This window comes from Carassius carassius, chromosome 28 (genome assembly GCF_963082965.1).
Source record: "Carassius carassius chromosome 28, fCarCar2.1, whole genome shotgun sequence".
Taxonomy (NCBI): Eukaryota; Metazoa; Chordata; class Actinopteri; order Cypriniformes; family Cyprinidae; genus Carassius; species Carassius carassius.
In genome coordinates, this window is record NC_081782.1 from 9,097,267 (window position 1) to 9,122,590 (window position 25,324).

At 37.6% G+C, this 25,324-nt stretch overlaps 1 protein-coding gene across 11 annotated transcripts in view; it reads left to right on the forward strand.

Annotated features, from left to right (window-relative positions):
* Positions 1–7,324: 7,324 nt before the first annotated feature.
* The window catches only part of msi2b (musashi RNA-binding protein 2b), a 277,421-nt gene continuing 259,421 nt past the window's right edge, over positions 7,325–25,324 (forward strand). For 4 of the 11 annotated variants that reach the window (XM_059514192.1, XM_059514195.1, XM_059514193.1 and 1 more), the window contains exons 1-5: positions 7,333–7,535; positions 7,810–7,850; positions 8,077–8,158; positions 9,401–9,485; positions 13,801–13,842. In XM_059514192.1, coding sequence (XP_059370175.1) covers positions 7,474–7,535; positions 7,810–7,850; positions 8,077–8,158; positions 9,401–9,485; positions 13,801–13,842 — 312 coding nt within the window. In that variant the 5' untranslated portion in view covers positions 7,333–7,473. Of the gene's footprint in view, positions 7,536–7,809; positions 7,851–8,076; positions 8,159–9,400; positions 9,486–13,800; positions 13,843–25,324 lie in introns of all 11 variants that reach the window. The other 7 variants (XM_059514189.1, XM_059514190.1, XM_059514197.1 and 4 more) reach the window with 5 other exon arrangements.

Consider the following 25,324-nt stretch of genomic DNA (forward strand, 5'->3'; position numbering starts at 1 on the left):
AGTATAAGCTTTGGTGGACATAAAGGGCTTCTATCAAAAACATAAATGCTCATTTCTACTTGATAGTAGTTCTAGCTCATAACCTCTAGAGGGAGTTAAAGACCATTTTATGATCAGGCTTCCACTCTTCAAGGCTGAGCTCGTGTCTGAGCTCTGTAATCCCAACAATGACGTTTCCAAGAGAAAGGATATTCTCTGAGACGTGCCAGTGTAAACACTTCTAAATAAGAGACTGCTTTTATCCATCCTAATTCTGCAGCCTTTCTTGACGAATGACTCTTTTATTTGCTTGGAATCTAAAGTGGAGTCATCTAGTTAACTCATGAGAAGGTCTTTTGCTTGAAGCAGAGAAATGAGCATATTGTGGGCAAATCCCTGATGATTTCAGAGGGTGTTCAAATGAAAACTCTTTCGGGTCTGTTTAAAATCACAGTTGCTTAATTGCTTTTGAATTAAATTTATTGGCTGATATGAGTTTTTATCTTCGGTTATGAAGTGTCATGAAATTGTCCATCAGCATCACATTAAGGTGAATTTTAATATTGTCCGATATGTAGGTGAGACCACATCTCTGGGTTTTCATGCTGTTGCAGACCACCAAGTCAAGCACACATGTCTAGACTCCATAATGAAAATATAGTTATTCTCCCAGTGCTGTAATTCTATTCAATTTGGACTTGCTAAATCATAACTCTCCCTGCATGCGCAAAATGCACAGAGTAAAAATGGAAACATATGCCTTGTAATCAGCCAACTGGCTTGTTTGAGGTTTAAACTCGAGAAGCCCCAGAGTGCATTTATTACTCACTGATGGCTGCACTGCCATTTAGACACAGAATAAAATTTACAGATTATGCCACAATAAATTATCCGGTGAGAAACAAGGTAGTGGATCTGGCAATAATGTGCTAAAATTATAACTTTGGTGTATTTGTCAGCAAAACGAATGGGCTGACAATAGAAAGCTTGCTTCAGGTTTCTCTTTCTGTACATTTCTGTCAAACTGGAATGTTTTTTTGTTTTTTTTTATAGCTGTGATTGCAAGATATTGCTATTCAAAAGCCCAAAACATTAAGATTATTCATCACAATATAAACTGGCTGAATAAATCATGTTATGATTGATGTAACAGCCAATTAGTAAAACATACTGGTGTTACCGTAAACCTTAGTTCAAGATACAAACTATCATAGACATTTTTTAACATTTATTCCAATTTAAACCACCATACTGAAACACAATTTCCACAAGACAATAATATTAATACAAATGAAAATACTACCTCATTAGAGTGTATTTTGGGAAAGATCACAATGAGCGGAACTTATTTTACAACTGTAACAACTCATGATTTCTGTTTTACAGGTTAAGCTAAACAAAACTGAAATCTTCCCATGTAGCGTGGTTGGGAATCACTGGTTTAAGGTATGTTATGATATTTGGGTAACACTTCACTTCATATTAAGGTCTCATTTGTAAATGTTAGTTGATGCATTAACTTATGCTGATGTGATTTGATAACATGACCATTAGATGGAGCTGGAGTTTGATATTTCAGCTAATCCTGAATCCTTTTTTTTTTTTTGCTCAATGAGATCATCAACTTCTGGAGTGTCAGGACCATCTCCATTACAGGGCACTTAGATGAGCTTTTTGTCTGTCTGATCTCCGTCAACTAGTGGTAATGCGTGCGCTCGCACAAGCCGAGATGAATCTAATGAAGGCACTCAAGCACACACAACCTTTATTCAGACGTCTTGTAAGGCTGTGCTTTTTAGCTCATCACTGGACAGTGGTAATTATCCGAGGTCACCCTTGTCTCGCTTTCTGCCGCCAGACAGCCGAGACCCTTAAATCTTTGAAAACTGTGCGAACACAATGAATATTCAGACGTCTTCTGTCATACCAATGTTACACAGTACGGCAGTGCTGGAATTAAATGAATGTTATTGTCTCCTGAGGGGCCGTTTAACATCAACACATTTCTTATTCGATTGTTCTGCTCAGGCACGACAAAATTACACTTAAATTTTCGTATCTCACCTCCCTTCTCATTTTCAGTAATGAACGGGCAGAGGCTGTAGTCCATTCTGTGGCCACCAAGGACACTTTTCTTTATTACGTCCATTATGAAGCCGAATGTTTCTGTCTTCTGTTGAAAACCGTAACCGAGATCCCAGCCTTCTGAGACGGAATAATCGAGACTTTCTCCACAAGGGCGATTCTGAAGCGTTTCAAAGTAATCTGATACCTGACCATCAAGGCTTAAGGCTGATTTATCCTTTCATTAATACAGTCTAAGGAACAAATTGATTTTAAAACACACCGAGCATTGATATCTGTGCTTTTTAGGCTTTTTAAACACCTTTTGAACAGATTCAGTGGCTCTAAAAGTATTCAAATCACAGTCAAAACATGAAGGTCATTGCTTGATATAGAAAAATATCAATCCAAGCATCATTTATTTGAAATAAAACACTTTTCAGGCAAAAAAAGGTCCACAGAAAGGTTATATTTAAGTTATTTAATGTTTTTTTCCCACAAGCTTAAAAACATGCAGTTAGTTCTTGAAAAGCATGCATTTTTGTAGGCAACACTTTATTTTAAGGACCAATTGCCACTCTTAACTAGCTCGCATGCTACTAGCATATTGGCTGTTTATTAGTACTTATAAAGCACATATTAATGCCTTATTTTGCATGTTTTAGATCCCTTAATCCTACCCTATAACTAAACTTGACAAATACCTTACTAACTATGAATAAGCAGACAATTAGGAGCAAAAGTCATTGTCAGTAGCGGGAATTGGATCTTAAAACAAAGTGTGAACTTTTTGCAGATGTCAGTTAGTTTGATACTTACTGCATTTCATTTCAATATTTTTGGGGACACTGTTTGTTGATCAAAAATAGAAAATGCGCATATCCAAATCCTCAAATTAGTCTCAAATGCAGAGCATCAAAATCAAAATCCCCTGCCACATTATGTTAAAACAATTCTTCTTTAATGCTGAGAAAAAGCTTCCTAATAATCGTTTTTAGATTATGCTTGCCGCATGACTGTTAAACTAGCTTCAGCCATGTGACACAAAGCGAATTATGACTTTTGGTCTCTGGCATCTTCAACAGAATCTGCGAGGAACAGTGACATGTGACAAAAGGACAGACACTTAGTGACATCGAGTTAAGTAACTGAAGGTTCACATAAAAGCGTGTAAAGGGCCCTCAGCAGCTCTCCTTACACTGACACCATCTGCTCGGCACTGATGTGAACTCTGTTTGTGCGTAGCTTCTCGAGCGCTTGATGAATGGAGCGTCTGCTTTGTAGCCTGTGCCAATAACTTTGATGGCAGATCATTAGAATGAGCGCTAACATCTTTTCTGAATGGCCTTTTTTGTAACATTCCTTGATGTGTACAGGTGTGGATAAAGCAGGAAAGATCCAGATTTGAATTTGAATATAGTGAATCACACATGGCCTAAATGGTGCTGTCGGAGCATTAGCTGTGGGCATCTCATAATGCCAACAGGGGCACAATAGCTCAAATGCTATATTGGGCTCGTGAAAATGTGACAGATTCGGCGAACCGGCATTTCTGTAATTAAAGCAACAGCCAAATGTTGTCTGTGGAGCAATCTGTGCAGGGAAATAAAACAGAAATGGATGTTTGGATGTGATAAGAAACAGGATAATGCACATCAGATAATGTGATTGAGGAAGTGATCAATGCTCATTTAGTGATGATGTGACAGGACTATTGATTTATTTGAAATTCACATACTGACCATGTCACTAACGCGACTGATAATCTCTGCATTGATTCCATTGATTCTTGAGTCTTTTGAGACCGATTTGATTTGCTTCAAAGGACAAAATGGCATTTTAATTCACCCTTTTCCCAATTAGTCTTAGTGATTTTAATCATTTGAGGCTTTTTGAGTTAAATGTGTGATTTATAGTAAGAAACAGTTTTTTAATCCACACAATATATTACAAATTTATGAAAGGTAAACTACTATCACTTGATAGTTGATTTCAGAACGGTTTTAGTTATAAATGCTTAACAAAAGAAATGCTTTAAAATGCAAAGTTCAAATTTAAACTCAATCAATGAGGTAAATGTAATTCTCAGATATTTGAAAAGAAAATCACATTTAAAATCATCCAATGAAGTAATTAACTCATTTATAAATGAAAACAGAAAGAAGAAGTAGTGGACCAGCCAATTAGAAATGAACAACCATAAATTGGGTTGTCTCTGTAGGTTATTTTCATTTTATGTTCCCTCTAAAAAAAAAAATACTTCTATAAAATATATATTCTTCACAGTGGCAAGAAAGGGTTGCCATGTTACATAGTGGATATATTTATACTCTTCAGGATGACAAAACAAGGATTTTTTTTAGTGCCATGATGGCAAGACATTTTGCATAGTTCTTCAGATTTGAATAGTGATCGTTCTGGGTTTCAAAAATGTATCAAACTAAAGAACTTTTATAATCATTTCTAAGAACCGGAACGCTGCTTTGAAAAGCGACAACGTGATGAGACTGCATTCTTCATTATTTCAACCTCCATTAAAACTGTTTCTTAAACATGAAGTATTATCTCTCTAAGTATCCATTTAAAGATCAGAGCAGATATTTTCTAACTCCTTTGTCAAATTGGCCATTTTAGGCAATGTTTGGCACATTACATTTTTCTCTCTAATTGCAAAATGCACAGGCTCTAATTGGACAGATCTGTGTTGTGCACTTAGTCTAGTCTTTAATAAGGGTCTTCAGTTCAGACGTCTTTCTCCGCTGTTTTTGAAGACTTAATGGATTTCTAGAGACATTAGATTTAACTTAATAATGGCAAGGGTTGCGGCATTAATAAAGCGTGCCTTCAAAACCGGCGAATGCAAATGTGTATATTTAAATATCCTCTTGATGTGTGTTTCTTTTAAAGTTGCATTTCAATTTCATTTCATCAAACCCGACAGCCGTGTCTCTGTTTATGTCACGAGCAACATGAATATGTATATGGTGAATGGTAAAATTCATAAGCGTATGAAACTGATGCCTCGTCTCATGGCAGCGGTGTATTTATTATGTAGATGATTTATGGCTGATCTATGTGGCGAAATGTACATGAATAGATTTGTTTTTATGCGATCATACAATTAAAGGTGTCAAAAATGTTTTGAGCTAATTCTGCAACTGGTAATACAGTTCTAACAAGTAAATGATATGCTAATAAAAGGTCTAATGAGGTCCGCAGTGTTCTTTAATGAACCAGCAAACACTTGGCCTCACAATAAACATATCCCTAAATGCTCTTTAAGGCTTATATGCTATGAAACACTCGGGACATCATGTAGATATTTAAAACCTTGCTCCGAACAGTAATTTCCTGTTCAATTATGCCAAATCTCAATGAGCCATGATTCTAAAAACAGCCCCCCTTTGACGGCCCATTTGTGAAGATCTGGCGTAGCGCCTCATCGTAATGCCAGAGAACAGCCAAGGCATAAAACACAACATGCTTTCAGGTGGTCAGATGAAATGTTATTTTGTACTTTCTTTCAAAACGAATGGCAACAGTGCTGAATAAACTGTTTTTCCCAGCATTATACTTATCAAATCCTATTATGAAATTATGTCATTTAAATAACCTGTTAAATGTTCTGCCAAAGCCTATCAGAAATGTAATTGCGTATTGAATTACGATGAAATAGAACGGCGGTGGTGATGATGCATATTTGAACTTAACAGAAATGACATTTCAGACTAAGAGCAGAAGGGAGCTCTATTTCAGCTGATAATGATTATTATTAATACTTATTAGAATTAGCAATGTATTTGTCTTTACATGGAAAATAATAGTATCTTTGACACGTTGTTTATTTTTGTCTTTTTAAAAAAAGGTGGTCTTGTCTTGCTCAAAGCCCAAGAGAGTATAAACTGAGAGGGGAGAGAGATGTTTCGTTTTCTGGGTTGTGCCCCACAGGTACCCGTGTGTCAGTTTACCAACAAGCTGCCCGCTAGGCAGTGAGGTGAGACAGCGGGTTCACCTGCCAATCAAGAGCATCTCAGCCTCCCTCCTCTGGACACCGGCTTTATGTGGGCTCTTTACTTCAAGAGTTCTGACAGGTGTTCAGAAGCTATCTTTAGCATGAGAGGCGAGAAGAGGAAATATGAATTGGTATAGGTATAGAGAACAAAAAAAGAAGAATGATGAGCCTCTCTCAAACAGAGCTGCAGGAAATAAACAGCAATCACTGTAGCATGACTGAAAATCCACTGAGCAGGCAGCCTTAATTGAGCCCCTCTCTCTGTCTATTTCCTTTTCGCTCTTCCCCCTCTCCATGGATAATAAGCACAAGATCCTTTCTGTGCATTTTAAAGACCATTAATTGATATGTGAAACTGCATTTTGCAGAAGTCGAGGGGTCCAAAGACCCTCAGGCGGTGGGTAATAGCTCAGATATTTCCAGTTTAACATCTTAACGTGACAGATGGGTGTTGCTGAAGGAGGTGTATTCTGTACAGTCAATATATAAGTGTACACAGCATTGTAAAACAATAATCGTACATAATATTAGCATGTACACTTGAGAATGTAATTACAGGAGTTGATTTATGATATGCTTATGTTTAAGGCAGTTTATTGTTGCTAGATTGAATCTCCTTATAGATAACATACTTGCATTCTGGGAAAAGCAACAGCTAGTAACACAATGAATGTGTAAAACATACTCCAATAATTTTTGTTTACAATTTAAAAATGTTTTATTTTGTGTAATGTTATATCATTGTGATGTGGCATGTTTACAAATTAGTTCATAATAAGAAAAACATTTTTTTTAAACCCTGAAGATTTGGGGGGGGGGTGACATCCTCCACTGATTTAATCAAAAAAGCCTGTCTGTAAATTAATTTACGCCCTACTTGCTTTTTGGACATGTTTGAGCAACTCAAAACAAACAGAAGGTAAGTTATGAATTCTCTTTGGGGAGAAGTATTAAAAATAAATCAATCCTTGGGTTGCAATGAAAAAAAAATCTAGCAGAAAAAAAATCACTGCGCTGCTAATTCTACTCTGGATCTTGGGTGTGATCTTCAGGTGTATCAGTGCATCACCCAGACAGACTTTCCAGCTTTGTTTACATTCGCTTCTTTCATTTCTGCGTGTGTATAATGTGAATCCGCCACGTTTGTGTGTGTCTACGGTGATGAGATAATAATAAAAGTGACGCGGTTCGATCCGATCCTCATGCGCTGAGTCCCTGGTGGGCGGGGCCAGGCTAATGACGTCAATGCAATGAGTGAGGTGACGAGCCCCTTCTGCGCTCCTCCCCGTGTGGGTGACGGGAGGGGGAGGGAGCCAGGCAGAGCTGTTCCCACGTGTGACGCTCACATTCCCGGCTCAGTAATATTCTCTTAGCTCTGACAGTGTGTGTGTTAGTTACTGGTCATAGTTGGGTTAGCCATGGAGGGAGACGGGAGCCAAGCCACATCTGGAAGCCCTAACGATTCGCAACACGACCCGGGGTAAGCCAAAGCCAATCCCAATCCTGACAGCACTTGACTTTTTTTTTTCCTTGTGTGTTTTCTCCAGTGAGCATGTTTTAAAAACGCTCTTCCGGGTGCACACAACTACTACACATTTGTTTGATGTATATTAGAGAGCACAGCTCGCCGGGGCTCAGTAAACACACACCGCTCTGCTTTGCCTTCGTTTAGCTCTGCTTTTTTGTCGCTAGCTACACGTCAAAATGGCCGATCTGACATCTGGACTCACTTCTGCTGTGTTTTCCCCTTACAGTAAAATGTTTATCGGTGGCCTCAGCTGGCAAACTTCACCAGGTAAGAGACCGATGGTTTGCTGTCATTTGCGCGCGTTTGTCGGGCTGTGTTGTGTTTGTTTCATTGTGTCCAGCGTGGCGCGCGCTGTGCGGGATATGTGCCGTCATTTGAAGTCCTCTATTCGACCCCTGTTAGACATCCAGGGGGGCGTTTAATTTAGAAACTGGTGTGTAACGCACGAACGCTTGGCTCATGTGTGCTGTTTTCTTTCTATTTTATTTCACAGACAGCCTTAGAGACTATTTTAGTAAATTTGGAGAAATCAGAGAATGTATGGTGATGAGAGATCCCACGACAAAACGCTCCAGGTAAAAAACAAAACAAACACAATACAATGTTTTTCTTTTTCTTTTTGAATCTCTTAACACGTTGAGGTTTTTATTCAAAGCGATATTAACCTGCGATTTTGCCCTTGCGCTGTTATTCGGATGCTATGCGCTGTTGAGGAGGCTGGATCGGTGTGTTTGTGGATGGGATACAGTTTGGCATTGATTTGGGAGTCTTCATGTTAAACCAAATATCTTTAATGAACCGAGCGCTTAATGCGGTTCCGTGTTTCACACCGTTCATACTTTACCCTGGGTTAGTAACATTAATTAATGATTCGCTGTCAGATTGCGGGATTTCTTACTGTACGTTAGCGTTTTTATTTGCATATTCATGAGGATTAAAACGTTGATAGGATGCTTACAGCACGCGACGAGCACGCGACCTGTTTAAATATCAGTAGAAATGTCGTTACACAGATCCTCTCCGTTTGCTACACATCTTCTGAAATGTACCGCAAAAATACATTGTTAGTTTCCCTAAAACATTCAGATTTAAGTTTCTGCGACTGTACAATGCATATGAATATTTAATGAGGTAAGCGCCGAAGCAGTTTATGATTGGTTGTCTTTTGCTAAACTTATTTAGCAGAATTTTAAAACGGACGGTTAAAAGGCGCTGCTGAACACCTTAAAAATTACAAGTTTGAAACGTTTCTTAACCTACGGTTTAAAAATACGTTAACCCAGGATTAAGGGTGGCATGAAAAGTCCTCAAGTGTCCTTGACGGACTGTATTTTTTAAGGTAACACATTATGCAGATGTTTATCTGAAATTTTTTGTCAACCAAAAGGAATTGTTAGGGACTGACAGTTTCAGTCACCATTCACTTTTATTTGCAACCCCCCCCCCCCATAACATTACAATGAGAGTGACTGGTGACTGAAGCTGTAATTCTACACATTTTTTTTTGTTCCTCATAGGTAATTCTACACATTTTTTTTTGTTCCTCATAGGGCAAATAGGTTTGGAACCTCATGAGGTTGAGTAACATTAAATGATGACAGAATTTTCATTTTTGTGTAACCTACCATGCTCTTTTGTCCTTGACACACTATATTTCTAAGACAACGTTATTGAAATTGTTATAGATATCAAAGTTCATGTAGCATTCAATAATAGAATCGAATGGCTATGTTAACAAGCTTACCAGTCAAACATGTGTAACGCATCACTGTCAGCTCCTAATGTATTTCTGTGTTTTTGTTTGTTTTGTTTTCCAGGGGATTTGGCTTCGTTACGTTTGCGGATGCGGCCAGTGTAGATAAGGTCCTAGCTCAACCTCACCACGAATTAGACTCAAAGACGGTATGTTCCCTTCTATTTGTGTTTGTTTTGTGAAGTGCTGTTTAAACATACTTGTATCTGTGACATTCAGTGGTGAAAAGACACACAGTCTCCCTATCATATCCCTTCCCGTGTCGAGGCTTTCTTCTGCATTTGTCATTGTACCACACACACAACAGCGGGGCACTTGACATAAATAAGTAGCTGGATAATTAGCCTAGTCCTGTCTTCCTCACATGCCTCAACAGGTTTTAACCCCTTGCTTACCAAACTACTACTGGGGAACAAAGGGTTAACTGTAATTGAGGTATGGGGGCAAGAAGGAACTAATTACCTGCGGCATTGTTCAATCGTGACTCCAGCTGTGTTCAGCGCCTCTTGTGATGTAAGACTTGCTGTGTATGACGTAGTGTTTTGCAGTCTTGTTCCTGATTTAATTTTCCAGACAGAACTCTGGATGTTGTATAGGGCAAGAATGTATTTTGGATGCATGCATAAGTTCATTGTAAACCTTGCTGACTAGAAACGTTTTACGTGCTTGATTGACAGGGTAAACTAATTTGATCACATTTGTTTCTTTATGTATTTTTATAGTATATTTAGACTTATGTCGATACTTTGTCATTTGTGGTGCAGGTTAGTGTGTGTGTACCGGTGCACAAGTTTCCATTATTCTACATTGAAGTATTTTGCATTCAGTTTATTTCCTAATGTGCCACTCATTATTTATTTAAAATTTTCTTATTTATTTTTCAGTTGTTTTATTCATGCCTGGAGTTTGCTGTTGTTTCAACATTTAAAAAGTGCTTGTTATAAACTTAGAGTATGTAGTAAGATTTTCTTGTATATTTTAAAATAAAGATTCAAATTTTTAAAAGATTTTGGAGTGTTTTTTTTTTTTACCTGTAGAATTTAGGATATATATATATAAATAGCATTGATATTATAACATTTTTATTTGAATAGAATAACATTGTATTTATATTATAGTATTCATATTATAACCTTTTATATTGTATGGATTCTTTCAATGCATTTTTATTTAGGATTCAGACGAGTAATATCTGAAAAATATTGTTTATATTATTTTTATTATTTTATATTGGCCATATAAATATGCAGACTGAGTCATGCGTATATTTCTGTCTGCAAGAAATAGGTTTGCCTTATTCAACCTAACCTAAATCCCGGCAGAAATACATTAAGATTTTTGTGTGACACTGAACCGCAGGATAAGCAGACGCTGTACCAGTAAAGTTAATGTGGATTCTATTTTTTATTTTTCTTATGTATAAAGTCACCATCTTTCCTGTTTGTAGATGCAGTTGCTAGTTACCTGTTGGAGTCCAGAGTGAAAGAGCCTTTTATTTGGGATAGCTGGGGTGTGGACAAATACTGCCTTCACTGACTTATTTTAATGGATGCCATGTTGCTGCAAGTTCATATTAAGAGACGGACTTATTTAAAGGCATACACAGAGGTTCATAGCTTCCCTCAGTAATTTTGTGGCTAATAGTCCTCTCCCAGAACACTGTTTATTGGCTTTTCCAATACTTACCATTTAACAAAAAATATGTAATGTGTAATTCTTTGATTAGATGGGGTTAGAATTATTTTTCTGCTCTTAGGTGAGTAGGCAATTTGCTGGGAACCCATTTGTTAATATTTGTTTTTGTTAAACATACACCATTTCAAATAGAAATTAAATTTGCGAGATAAACTGAAAAAATTTACCTATGCAAATAAGGGAGGATGAATTTTAATATAGAAAACATTTTATTTAACAATTTTATAATTATAATAATGTGTACGTTTAAAGATGTAAAAATCCAAACTAAGGTTCACTGACAAGTTGCATTTATTAGATTTGATCAGGTGGCTAATTTGGTCAACAGCAGATTAACCAGTTAAATGGTTTATTACCAATTACTGATGATTGTTTTACTTAAATCCAGGAATTGGGCAAAAATTAATTCTGAATAATAATTTAGCCCAGCAGGTGAATATTCGCCACCTCTCTTGGTTCTGTGCCCTAAATCTGTTAGAAATACAGGTGTGCTATTCAGTATGTCTCTTTATGCCAGTTTGGCATTGACTGATGTAAGCTGAAATGCCTTTAGGAGGGAGGATGTTTCTGTCTGATTAATAAAATAATATAACATTGTACATGTCAGTGTTGCACTAGTCGAAAAACATGTAATTCGGACATCAAATGTGGGCCGTTTGGATTACATAATCATGGCACACATGTGTAATTCTAGTATTCTTCCTAAAAAGTGGGTCAAGGTTTGACGTTTCAAATGCTCTTCAATGGCTAAGGAAAAAAAAGAAAGCTAGCGTTAGCAGTGATGTATCCAGGATTGAGAGCGATTGAGATCATGTTGACAGTAGCGGCTGGTGCTAAAGCAGGGATTACTGAGCTCTGGGTAGTGATGTCATCGTCAGGGTTGGGGTGGCTGTGTCATGACTCTGGGGTTTCAGCTCCAACTGGAGACCAGGAGCCATGAGGAAGTTGGAGGTTTAAGAACAAATTTAAATTGATAGTGAAGTTGAAAGGTCTTGCTGTTGATTTCTATAATAGAAGAATTTTTTGTTTTATTGTGTTTCTATTTTCTACTTTTTTTTTTTTTTGCAATTTCCTGTCCAATCTTTTTGTCACATTTGAAGAGTGCAAATAGACCAAAGAAAACATGTACAGAGATATTCTTGACACACTTGTTTCACATTTGATTAAAAGCTGTGTAATCTGCAAATCTGAAAGCCTAGGGTGAGAATTACACTGTGTATTGACAACTGAAAGACTGTTGCCTAAAAGACTAAAAGCAATCTGTTTTAGATTAAACACTTTTCAGGATGAATTAAAGTACAACACAACAGCATCATTCCCCACTAGGAAGGCTTTTTTTTTTTGGGTGGAACATATTGCAATTCTGTTCAGGTAAAATTAATTTACCAGGAGACCCCCTTCTTCATATTCCACCAAAACAGGTTGAAGGTTTTTTTTTTTCTTTCCCTTTTGCACACTGCCACATCTCACAATTCTGCTTTCTTTTTCTTACAATTTATAAGAAGTGACAAAGCATTCAGACATGCGGTATATTCAAGAGCAGTATAGCACTAATGGATCTTTTTCCCTTGAGTTATTTTTCCATTTAATGAGAGTGCAGAGGCAAGTCTTTGAACTGTTTTTGTTCTCGCATGCATGATTATCTACGTCCTATCTTTCTAGTGTTCTGGCTGCCCAAGCTTTTGGCCTGTTTGCTAAAAAGAGGGACTGTTGTATCATTCTATGAATGTTTAAATGACCAAAGCAAACCTCTTTCTAAACAACCAGTCGGCCACTTATTTCACTATGTAAAATCTTTAATTGAGTGTTTAAAATAAATAAGTGATGTTCACTAATATGAAGTCTAACAAGTCAGCTAGTGGAAATCAGTAATACCTGTTTATCATTAATGACAGAATCTCTTAAAATGATTTTCTTTTCCCCTTCTAGCATTAGAATCATACATTTTTAATACCGCAAAATATGTATGATGCAGAGATCAATAAGAGATAAAAACATTTTGATTGCAGTTGACGTATTTATGTTGTTAATTTATCCTCCTGGGAAATTTGTTATTATTAATATCCAGGATGAATCGCTACGCTGGTTCAGAACACCAGTGGTTTATTTAAATTACAAATGCTCTTAATCAAGATGTGTACAAAACTATGTTTAGTTTGTAATGTAATAAAATCAAATAACAGCATGCGAGAACAAAATATCTCAAATAACAGCTTTTCTAAGTTATGCCCAATCACATGCCAAAATGGATTATAGGCCGAACGGTAACCCCTCGTACATCGGAGGAGAGTCACCCATAATAATTCTAGTCCCTCAGGGGGGAAGAAGGTTGTGGATGTATTGATCTAATGCCCTGTCTTGATTCTCCGCAAATCTACAGCGCTCACTAAAACACCTCCTGCCATGTCGACCTGACCTCCCCCGAGGCTGCGAGCACTTCTTCAGCGAGTCTTTGAATTATCTCTGTTGTGTTATATAATGCTACCTGTTTATTTATGTTGTAATCGAGTAATTATGCTCTAACCGTTGTAAGGTTTTATTCGATTTTGTCATACAGTCCTCTTGCAACCAGCGTGTAATAACTAGGCGAGATTACACATGAGACATGGAGCATTGCATCATGATTAATGCTATAATTTCCATGAAGGTTATCGAGTAGTCGCAGCACATTGGAGGCTTTTTCTAATATTTTCTAATTTTCCTCTTCACGTAACAGTATCACAAGCTCAGTTTTCTCATATTTCTTTCTCTCTTTCTTGTCTCATTTAGATTGATCCTAAAGTTGCCTTTCCAAGACGCGCTCAACCCAAGGTAAGAGCTGTTTGGTTTTGCTCTCTCATGCCAAGCCACTTCACATTTGCAAGTCCGCTGCATATTTGTTAATAGTGTGAGAGGTTGAATGTTTTTTGCTGAATTTGGCTTTTGATAGAGCAGAATTGAGTTAGAGTTGTAGCTGTGATTTTAAGTTATGGTCTGTTGCAGTCTGGCTGGCGTTATTTTCCAGGCTAACTATGATTTCTCTGTGTCATAGTACAAGGAGAGCCTGTTTAATTGTTGTTTCAAATGTGAGGAATTCAGTTAATAGTGCCCCTATTAAGGATTTTTGAAAATGTCCTTTCATGAAGTGTGTAACAGCTCTAGGTGAATGAAAATGTCCATTAAAGTTTTAAATCTGAAATGCACAGTGTATAAAGTTTTTATCTCAGTGTCAAAGAAAGAGTTGACTCTAAATCACTGAAATGAGTCGTTTTTAAAACGTATCCTATCCCAAGCATTTAATGTTGATGTCAACATAAAAACATTAGCATATTGCCCTCCCACTTGTTGGTCTTTTGGTGTTGGTCTGAATGAAAATGCTAATTCATTCTTTGCCCAGTAACGCTGTACACAAACCATCACTGCACCACAAACGCTGATTTATCAGGCATTACAGGCATGATGAAATGAAAATGAGACCAAGCGGACCAGTCAGCGCAGATTAGCATCACGCAAAGTAGGAATTTGGAAAAATGAATCTTTAAACCAATCGTTTGAGAGTCGTTGAGCAAGTAGGTGAAAATAAATGTATATTATAAGACAATGAAAGTGTTTTTTGACCTTGCATGCATGTCAACTTGGTGTTGGGCACTCCCAAAACAAAAATATGAACCTTTCAATACCCATAATAGGGGCACTTTAATTAGCATGGCTCGGGATGACCTCAAAGAACTAACACTGAGAAAATATTGAATATTGAATTATCGCTGCTATGTTGAGCATTAAGTTTGTGTGTGTGTGTATATATATATATATATATATATATTAGTGGTGGGCCGTTATCGGCTTTAACGTGCTGCCTTAACGTGAGACTCTTATTGGGCGATAAAAGAAATAACGCCGTTAATCTATTCTCAAAGTTGGGTTGGAAGCTGGGTCTATACTAAGCAAGCTATGATGACTTTTACCTTGATATTTTATATAACCGACTGGCTGAGGCCAGCCTAAAAAGATGCTCAGGACAGTTGACGGGCCACTGCTGCGTATCATCACGAAAGCTTATCTTTTTCATGTGTTATGTAAGCCTTACCGCTTGTCGATTTAAACATTAAAGCATCCAAAAACAAGACGTGGAAAAGCTGAACAGAGTAGCTGGTTACTCGCGCGCTGTGTTCGGTGTGCACGAGAGAGATCAAGAGCCCTTGAAAACACTTGAATATCGAATTTGCTTTTTTTTTGCTCTTGTGCCGACAAATACATACAAAATATGTCAAAATATCTGCAGTGCGTATGCAGTCCGTGTGCGTTAGTTTTAATCTAAATTTTAATTTAAATTTCAAGATCACAGTGAGATTAATCTAGATTAAAGAAATTAATCTATGCCCACCACTTAATATAAATATATTAATAAAAGAACTAGAGGAGAATTTTGCCCTCAGCTGTGGAATTCAGAGCATTAAGTCCCTCGTTTGAATCTTGTCACAACAAGAACATTTTCTTTGTATATCCGAGTGTGTATGTGTGTGTTTTTATGGTATCTAATGTCCTGCTTCTGCGAGCCATCCTGGCAATGAACTTCCGACAGCCTCTTCACTTCATACTGCACTGTCAGCCAGATGGTCTGTGCCCCAGATTTTGTGTCTGCCATGCAGCCGTTGCTTGGCCTGTCAGGCAGAGCTGGGACGGCCCTCCTGGCTCAGCTACGGGCCACCAGCAATTTCACCCAAGAGGAAAGTGCACCAATCTGAGATCAGCCTAGGTGTTTTCTTTTAGAAAGGATGCAGAAAAGGACGACAGACGGTCCTTGATCAGAGCAGGCTGGGGAGGAGGGCTCATGGGGTGACAGGTGTCCATTGCACACTTGTCTGGCTAATTGATATAAAGAACTTTTTTGCTTCATCCAGAGCTCATTGGAGGAGAAAAGGTGTACTCTTTTTCTCGCTCTCGCGCACATACACATGCCAGCGAGGCTGGTCCAAATGCAGGCCGCAGGGCCCCGGGCCTAATGCGGTTTCTTGGCTTGAGTTGGACATGGGATGAATAGTAGTATTAATATGTCCAGGCTCCAGTAGCAGTTAGGCTGCAGCCCTGTGGATGTTTGCTCAAAGCCATGCACATTGACAAATAATACCTTTAATGCAAATACATTATAATTCCCATGTCCTGTCAATAGGCTAGGCATTATTGCGCCATCGGAAGTTGCAAATAGTTAGTGCCATTCAGTTTCATTTAGCTATCCAACCCTACACTTAGATTTAAAAGCAAACCAGCAGTGGGTAAACACCAAGATCCAAATGGAATACTAAGGAAACAAAAGATCAGCTCTCTGAATAGCCATTCTGTCCTCGCCATGTGACGATAGAGCTGTAAAGTACTAAAAGGGAGTGGGGATTTGTTTTTGCAATGATTGTGTTAAACAGCGCAGAAGTTTACCACAGGCGGAGGGCGAGATTGCTTTTTCGCTGTATTTGTGATTGGGCTTGTTGTTTCACACTAGTTTTCCCCAACACGGCTCTGCATGTCCCGACAAGATTTTAATTGATATTGGGATTGAGGCCACTTTTGGAAGCGAATGGATTTTCGCAGGTTTGATATCGCCCTCCGAGAAAACTGTTATTTTCATCAACCCTAAGGCTGCATAATCCTTCCAATCAAGTTACCGATGCTTCACCAGCTGCTGTAGTGCGGTTTTAACAAGCCTCTAGGTGCAGTAAGGTGATGGACGATCATCTGTATGTGATGGGCCATTTGTTTGCTGCTGAATCTTGTCCTTTCTCATTGATCATGTTTGGAGGCCGCTCCATCGCCAGTTGTTAATTTAGTCACCTTGTAATTTCAAAGCTATTTATGTCCTTCAATAGGTTCACTGATTAGAGGAAAAACTTTGAAATTCAAATTGTTGCAAATAACTAGATAACAGTGTTGGGGAGCTGTAGCTTGTCTCTTGTATTTATAGTACTTCAATTACAGTCAAGTTACTATTTTGAAAATGTAAAGTTATTTTGTGTAATTATTGTAATAAATATTGTAATGGTATTTTGTATACTGTTAGTAAATAAGGTGAATAATTCTGTGCAGGGGTTATAGTAAATTATTATTAATAATAATAATAATAATAATAATAATAATAATAATAATAATAATAATTTATTATTATTAATGAATTAACTAATTAAATTAAATGGGAAATTGATTTTGGCTACAAATATTTACACCAAGGTAATTTAGTTCAGTATTATAAATCTGTAATTATATAATTAGTAACATTTTTAGATGGATTCAGGTTTCATTATGCTTCAACTGATGCATTTTTATTGTATTTCTGCCCTATTGATCGTTAAGGCTATATTGATTCATTTTGGTTAGTTAATGTTATTAAGAAATTTGGTAACACTTTAGAGGGACCAATTCTCATTATTAACTAATTGCTTATTAGCATGCTTGTTAACATATTGGCTGTTTATTAGTACTTATAAAGCACATATTCTGCGTGACTATATTCTACATCCCTACTCTTTCCCAATACCTAAACTTACTAACCCAATAACAACTACCTTACTAACTAGTAATTAGGGGCAAATTAGGAGTTTGAGGAAAAAGTCATAATTAATGGTTTGTTAATAGAAAGAATTGGACTTTAAAATAAAGTGTGACCAGAAATTGATAGTAAAGTCAAAGTGAAGTGAACACACACACACACACACACACACACACACGCCATGAACACACACCCAGAGCATTGGGCAGCCATTGCTTCGGCACCCAGGGAACAGTTGGGGGATTGGTGACTTGCTCAAGGGTCTTACCTCAGTCATGGTATTGAGGGTGGAGAGCACTGGTTATTATTTACTCCTCCCACGACAATTCCTGCCGGACCTGAGAATCGAACCCACAACCATCGGGTTAGAACCTTTAGGCCACGACTGCCCCCATCTATAAAGGATGTTATATTGTATTTATTTCCAATCTGTCAAAAGTTTTGCCTGACTGAGTGTCTTTTGGGACTTAGTAGGTTAGGAGAACTAGTTTGAATGGCTGTGTATATGCAGGTCCAAATCTTGAGTGTGGACATTACCAGCCGAATCTACCCCCTGGGCTTTCGTTCCCTGCCTCTGGCTGCCAGCCTCTGGTTTTTCTGCCATTGAAAGATTATTGTCATTTTTGCTGACACTAGTTTGACACTGCATAATGAGTTTGCATTCAAAGCTCAGGGCAGTCACCTTCAGGTCCTTAAACTTGATTTCAGAGGGGTCTCACCACTCTTTGCCATGCCAGTGGCTATAATCAGTTTAATGAGTTACATTATCTACAAAAATGGGAGCTATGCTTGAAGTACAGCCATGTTTAAAGGCCCAGCACACAACATAATGCGATCCTTCAGCTCCAGCAACACAACACGCAACCAGCCTGAGTGGAGATGTCCTGGCATTTACTGCCCATAAGTGCTGTCAAAACAATGCCTGAGCAAAAGCTACATTCCCAGTTCTCTCATTTCCCGCAAACCGCCTAGCACGGGACTGGCAGAAGAGCGAGAGAGCGCTTGTCGTAGCTGAAATTGAGTTTGCCCTTGTATTTTTTTTTATTTCCTTTCCATCGTAAATTGTATGGTGCTGTTTTTCTCTCACTCTCCGTCCTCCTCCTCGCTGTCTTTGTCAGTTTTTGAGTGTGTAAAAATATTTGCACCTAGTGTACTGCGAAACAGCGAAGCTGTCGGGTCCTGTGGTGCGGGCTCTCAGGGAGAGGCGCACGACTAAGTGTGAAAACTCCAGGCCAAGTTTTTAATAAAGTCCAAAAGGTGGTGCCATGTGAAGTGCTGAAACCACCTCTCGGCAAACGTTTTCTCGCTCCCTGGGAGAGAAGAGTGGCAGGGAGAGCCCACTGACTGCAAACATCTCCGGCGTCAATTAAAAAGCCCGGCTAATGCATGGCTCATTCCAGCTTCCCGGGCTCCGTTGATCGCCTCTTTCATTTCCGCCACCATAGTTCTTTGCTGACAGCTTGGCAAAGCAGCCCCTTTTCTTTTTTTTTATTTTCTGCAGGTGCTTTTTTCCCCCTCATGGGCTGAGAAAACAGATTTGATAAAAGGGTATTGGTTAAATATGTTGTAGGTAGATTTCAGTGTGGCTTGATGTAAACATTGCATGGAAGTTTAATGAAACGTTTTGATGCAAGAAACAACAAAAGAAAAGAAAGAAAGAAAATGCACATCATAGTTCTCCATGCCCTAGGACTTTGGATTTTGACTAGAATTGTAACTGCCATTCACTTCTTTAAATTTCAGTAGTTATTAATTTGCAAACTAGCATTTGCATAGTTTCTTTTGTGAACAGTGTTATATAAACTAGGGATGTCCAGATCCGATCACGTGATCGGAAATCGGGCCTGATCGTGTGGTTTCAGACTCGATCGGAATCGGACGTTACCTCCCGATGAGGACTCGGGGATATATATATATATATATATTCTCATTAATTTTAAACACATCTTTTGTTATGCGGTGGCACGGAGTTAGACCCTTTTGACTCCACACAGAAACAGCGACGCGTGCGGCATGACATCTCTTTGTTTTCAAGAGCTGGTGTGAATAAATATAGATTCAAACTCAAAGAGACATGATAGTTTGCGCATGACCTGATATTTCATTCGGACTCAGGATACAGCGAGATGAACATCACAGAGCGCTAAACTCTCATGCAGTGTGTGTTTCATTCATACTCGAAGCCGGAGCACGCTCTCGCGCTGATATCAGGAAATTCCTAATATTGACAAAAGCGTCCAGCTATGCTGTGGTGCGCACAGGAAAACAGAAACTTATGCAAACACGAAGACGTTAATATACGATCATGACAATAAATTGTTCAAGTCATCTCCAGCAGGTGATAAATAAAGTATGAACAATGCAGTGCTGATTGACATAGTATTTATTACAGTATAGAAACTATTCTGCATTATTATGTGATAAACAGTGTTTGTAGTATATAAACAAATCATTATTATTTGTTATTGTCCAGCATTTATAGATTTCTAAGCCAATTAAAAGCTAGAAATTAGAGAAAAAATAAAGTTGCCTATACTACCAGTCAGGAGTTTTTGAACAGTAGCCTAAGTTTGTTAAGGTTTTTTTTTTTTTTTTTTTTTTTTTTTTTTTTTTTTTTTTTTTTTTAAGAAGTCCCTTCTATTCACCAAGCCTACATTTATTTGATCCAAAGTACAGCAAAACAGTAAGATTTTGAAATATTTTTACTAGCCTATTTAAAATAGCTGTTTTATATTTGAATATATTTCAAAATGTAATTTATTGAACATCCTGGATCTGTTTTTTCGCTCTTCTTTATTCTTTTTTTTATGTATTATAGAAGTATCGGATCGGGACTCGGTATCGGCAGATACTCAAAATCAAATGACTCTGACTCGGACTCGAGGACAAAAAAACCTGATCGGGACATCCCTAATATAAACAAAGTTGTTCATGCTGCAGAATAAATCTTTTTTTGTTTTTTTTTTTACTCAAGGTTTACATTGTCACTTGCTCTGGTTAGTGTATAAGTGCTGCACCCTTCATTGTAGGTGAGTGACATTTATAGTGAATACCAATTTATTATGAATGTATACCAGATATGCTTGTGGTATAATAATAATTAAACAACTTGAGCTTGCAATTAAGTATGATTTTAATATCTAATTGTTATGAAAGCTGTCTGAATGCAGAGTAACATTGGTTTTATAAAAGGTAAAGCCATTCTTTACATGTTTAAGGGTTTTCTATTAAATTTGTCACTGAAGTAGTTTCAGTTCGGTCTGGGTAGGAATGTAAAAATAATAATTTTCTTATATACAGTACTGTTCAAACTTTTGGGGTCAGTAAGAGCTTCAATGGGTGCATTTATTTGATCAAAATAAAGTGAAATGCATTTTTACAATATTATGAATATAGTAAAAATCATAATAACTGCTTTATATTTTAATATTTAAAAATGTAATTTACTCCTTTCTGAAAAAGCTGTCATTTATCTTCAGTGTCACATGATTCAGAAACAATAATAATATTCTGACTTGGTGCTCAAGAAACATTTAATAATAGGGATGTAATGATATAAAAATATAACAATACAAAAATATTGCGATATGAAGTCCATGATGCGATTTGTATTGAAAAAAAAGACGACATGAATAATTGAGGGGGAATACAATTTTGTATATTTTAAAAGTTATTTATTCTGTCTAATGTACTTTTGATAGTTCAAAATGAAGAGCTCCAACCTATGTTCTTAAATTAAGAAAGCTTAAGTCAGAAAAAAAAGGAAACTCAGCCCTTTTTGAATTAGTGATACACTGTCTCAGTCTAAATTAAATTCACACTGGAATTTTAGGAAGCCAAACAAATTAAATATAATAATAACAACAACAACAACAATGACAGTAATAGGCTCTAGCCATATATTGCAAAACAATTGCACTGGATAATAAATAGAAATGAATATTTCATAGGTATTTAATTTTTGCTTTACACTATAGTAGGGAAATTACATTAGATTTTTGAATTTAGACTTCAGTAACACTACAAATTTAAACTTTTAGCAATTTATACTGCACTTTTAAGCTTTTGTTTTGACTGACATGGCAGTAGAACATTTATTTTGAAGGAAAACACCGGCTTCAGTGAAAACAAGCTTACAAAAACGTGCCTCATTACAAATGTTGTAATCATCTGCCACGAAAATAAAGCCTAACTCTTGGTTGTTGCGTTTCCAAAAGCGCTAAACTCACAGCACGTCTAATAAACGAGTTCACTGCATTCATTCAGTGTGAACGGAGCTGTTCTGAGGCATGGAAAACACCGGATCACAAATAGATTGCCTCAGTGTGTGCGCTTTACTTCGAAAGGTGCAGTGAAATCAGACTTGTTAAAGGGAATATGCCATATTGTACTTTTGGCTTTAGTTCGTTTGACAGATACTGTGCCAAAGCATAATGGCCCAAAACACAACTTTAAAGACCTTTCATGTTAGAAAAAGGAGTTTAAATATATTTTAAAAACTACACTTTTTGCCTGGAGGTTTTATATCATCATTTGACCGTGATAATATTGAGACAGTTATGCTATTGTTATTGTTGTAACAACAATAATATTATCAATGTTAAAAAAGGTTTTGCTGCTTAATATTTTTGTGGGAATCAGGATACATTTTTTGGATTTATATCGATGAATAGAGTTTAAATGAACTACGTTTACAGTGTTTGAATTACATCTTTTGTAACTTTATAAATGTCCTTCGTGTCACCTTTTTAATTTGATGCATCCTTGCTAAATAAAAGTATTAATAAAAAAAAAAAAAATTAAAAAATAATGAACTGATTAGCTTTTCCCATCTCTTTGATATGGTTGGATTTGAGGAGGGGAAAATCCAATGGCTGTTGTGTTCACTCACATGCTTGAGAACTAGGCTATAGAGGAGGACTCAGTACCGCTGTGGCTTGCCCAGCACTAACTACTGATGAGTGACACTAATGAGGAGAACAGGCATGCAGGAAAGGGAAGGAAACAAGCTCTTCTGGACATGGCCATTGACAAAACCCTTTTAAGATCTCACCACTCACTGCAATCTTTCCCAGGACACCCCCCACCCCCACCTCCCCAGACTTCCCTTCTCAAAAAGACACATCTCTCAATTAGCATGGCTCGGAGAACATGGTGCTTTGGTCCTTTTCCTTTGATTTGTTTTGATTAGCAGGATGTGAGGGATCTAATTGAATCCTATTCTAGAGAGTATGGCAACACACTTTACATTGAGCCAAGACAACAGATAATAGACTGAGACAGGGGTCAAGATACATTGTGAAGTTGCAAATTTGAATCTAAAGGTGTCTGTGGTTGAGCTTGTTTTTATGTCAGATGTGCAGAAATGATGAAGGTGAAATTTTCATGCAAAATGTTGATTTTGTTTTAATGTAAGCACCTTTTGCTGGGCATTTGTTGAAAGAAAAAAATATTAATTTCAGGCTTCCATTCACATAATTTTCACTCATACAAAAAAATGTTGAAAGACATTTGCTCTATTTTGTACCCCTTTTCATGGAAAATGGCAGCAAATATTTGTGTTGGCTGTTGTGTTCTTTCTTCCTCATCTGTTCAGGCTAACTGCCTATTCAGAAGTAAACTGATACACACAAGCCTTTCACAAATGGGCCCCAATCAATAGCAAATCGCTTTGTCTTTCTTTTGTAACTGTATGAAAGTTAAGTAAAAAGTACATTTTCTGAGTTGTATACAGTGGCTTGGTGCCAGTTCTAAGAAAAACACATGATTTTTCTTAGGTGATATTGCTCTTCCAGTCACACCGTGACATTAACCGAGTAGAAAGATTAGCAATAACACAAAGGGTTTTGTGTTCTGCCTTGCAGCTAAAGACAATGTGAGCTGAACCAAATTTATTTTTTTGACCCTTTCAAATACCAGCGCACATCTTGCACTTGCAGATATTTTTAATAGTGTATAGTGACCACTAGGGGTGAGCCCAAATAGTCGAAGAGTTGATGCTTTGATGGGAGAAGTCAGATTCAACTACCAGTCTCTGTCGAATATTTGCTGAGGTGTTATGATCATGCCATTTTAGCTATATATCGAATATTGACATCTCTAAATACAAATGAGTTGGGTGGAAAAATGGTTATTGTCTGCATCAAACCATGCTTCCGAACAAATGTGATTCACTGTTCTGGGCAGCTCCAGGACAGCTGTCTCTCCGAGCACGGTGCTGTCTGTGAGCGAGGCGGAGTAACGGAGCTCTCAATCACGCTGCAGTGTTTGTAAGAGCTGCCAACTTCTCCACCCCATTTACAGAGTGAAATTCTCTGACTACCTTTATCTCCCAGGACTGTTGTTGAATCTTCCAAAAGTCTTGGCTTGGGGTGCTCCACATGCAGCGGCAGCAGCAGCACTCTCCACTGCACCAATAACACGGGGCTGCCCGCCGACATGCCTGACTTTAATTCGGCGCTACTAAACACGGATATCGGCCGATGCCGATATATTAAAAAATGACATATATCGGTCTACCTCTAATTTTAACATGCGTGAATAAATACAACCACGAGGTGAGGATTTCCCACCGGTTAATCCATGTGTGACAACATCGGTAATACCGGTATCACCGTGGGGTGGGGGGTGGGAGGGTTGTCCTCTTTTCCTCACTTTTAAATAGCTTATAAATGCATGCACGTTATACTTTCACTTTCGAATTAGCGGCAATTGGCAATTCGGCATCAATGGATTGAATGAAAAAAAAATATATAAATGAATAATATAAATGAAAAACTTCCAAAGTAACCTTAGCCTACATAAATGACAAGTCAGTACTCTTAAAAAACAAAACAACCCACTATAAATTGGCATTGAGCAATTGGCAGAGTTTTTTTTTTTTTTTTTTTGGGCTGTGGCTCGACGTTGACTTCCTCCTCATTTTGTTTTCCCTCTTCTCTCACGGGGTGCATTGACGGCGCTTTCCTACTAAGGATGACCGTTTCTTCCTCTGTCGTCATCTTGGTCTCTTCAAAATTCGGGTAGTAGTCACCACTGTAGCGCAGATCCAGGAATGTTGTCTTGTGCATAAACTGCCGCCTTGCTTCTGGCAGAGCTTCATATTTCTCATCTAAAATCGATATGATGCTGGCTTTCATGTTGGCTGTCAGTTGTCCGTCCTCATCCGATTAGGCAAATGTGTCGTCTTTAATGAGACGCAGCACAGAAAGAAGAGATGACGTGGTTATGCTGATCTGTTATGTGACGGTCTCTTGGCACGCAGCATTGTGGCTACATTCAGTTTTTATTTATAGTGTATGCTCTCTTTTAAACTAAATTATTTATAAGTATTCTTTTTAATTTAAATAAATATCAAATAAATATTTAAGAAAAAACTAATACTTTAAAAAATCAAAAAGACGGTGTCACTGTAGGAAAGTGATGTAACCGGTGTTGCGGCTTAAAACTGGTAACACCGTCAACACAGTCTATCGCGGCAAGCCTACTATAGATTTAAGTTTCATTTTCCATAATCTGTGACCGACAGGGGAGCATCTTGGCGGCAGAGATAAAATTTTTTAACAAGACTAAAAATGACACCGTGAAAGACTGGATTTTTTTTTATCTTTAGGGTAAAAGTGATTTCAAAACATTTCAGCCGGTTTATATATACTGTGTATATATTATTTATCTCGTATAAGATGCATTTGAATTACGCTGCAGTAAAGCGCTTCATTGTAATAGCCACTATGGTGATTTTTCTCTTCAGCGCGCAGTACAAACAACAATGTAGAATAT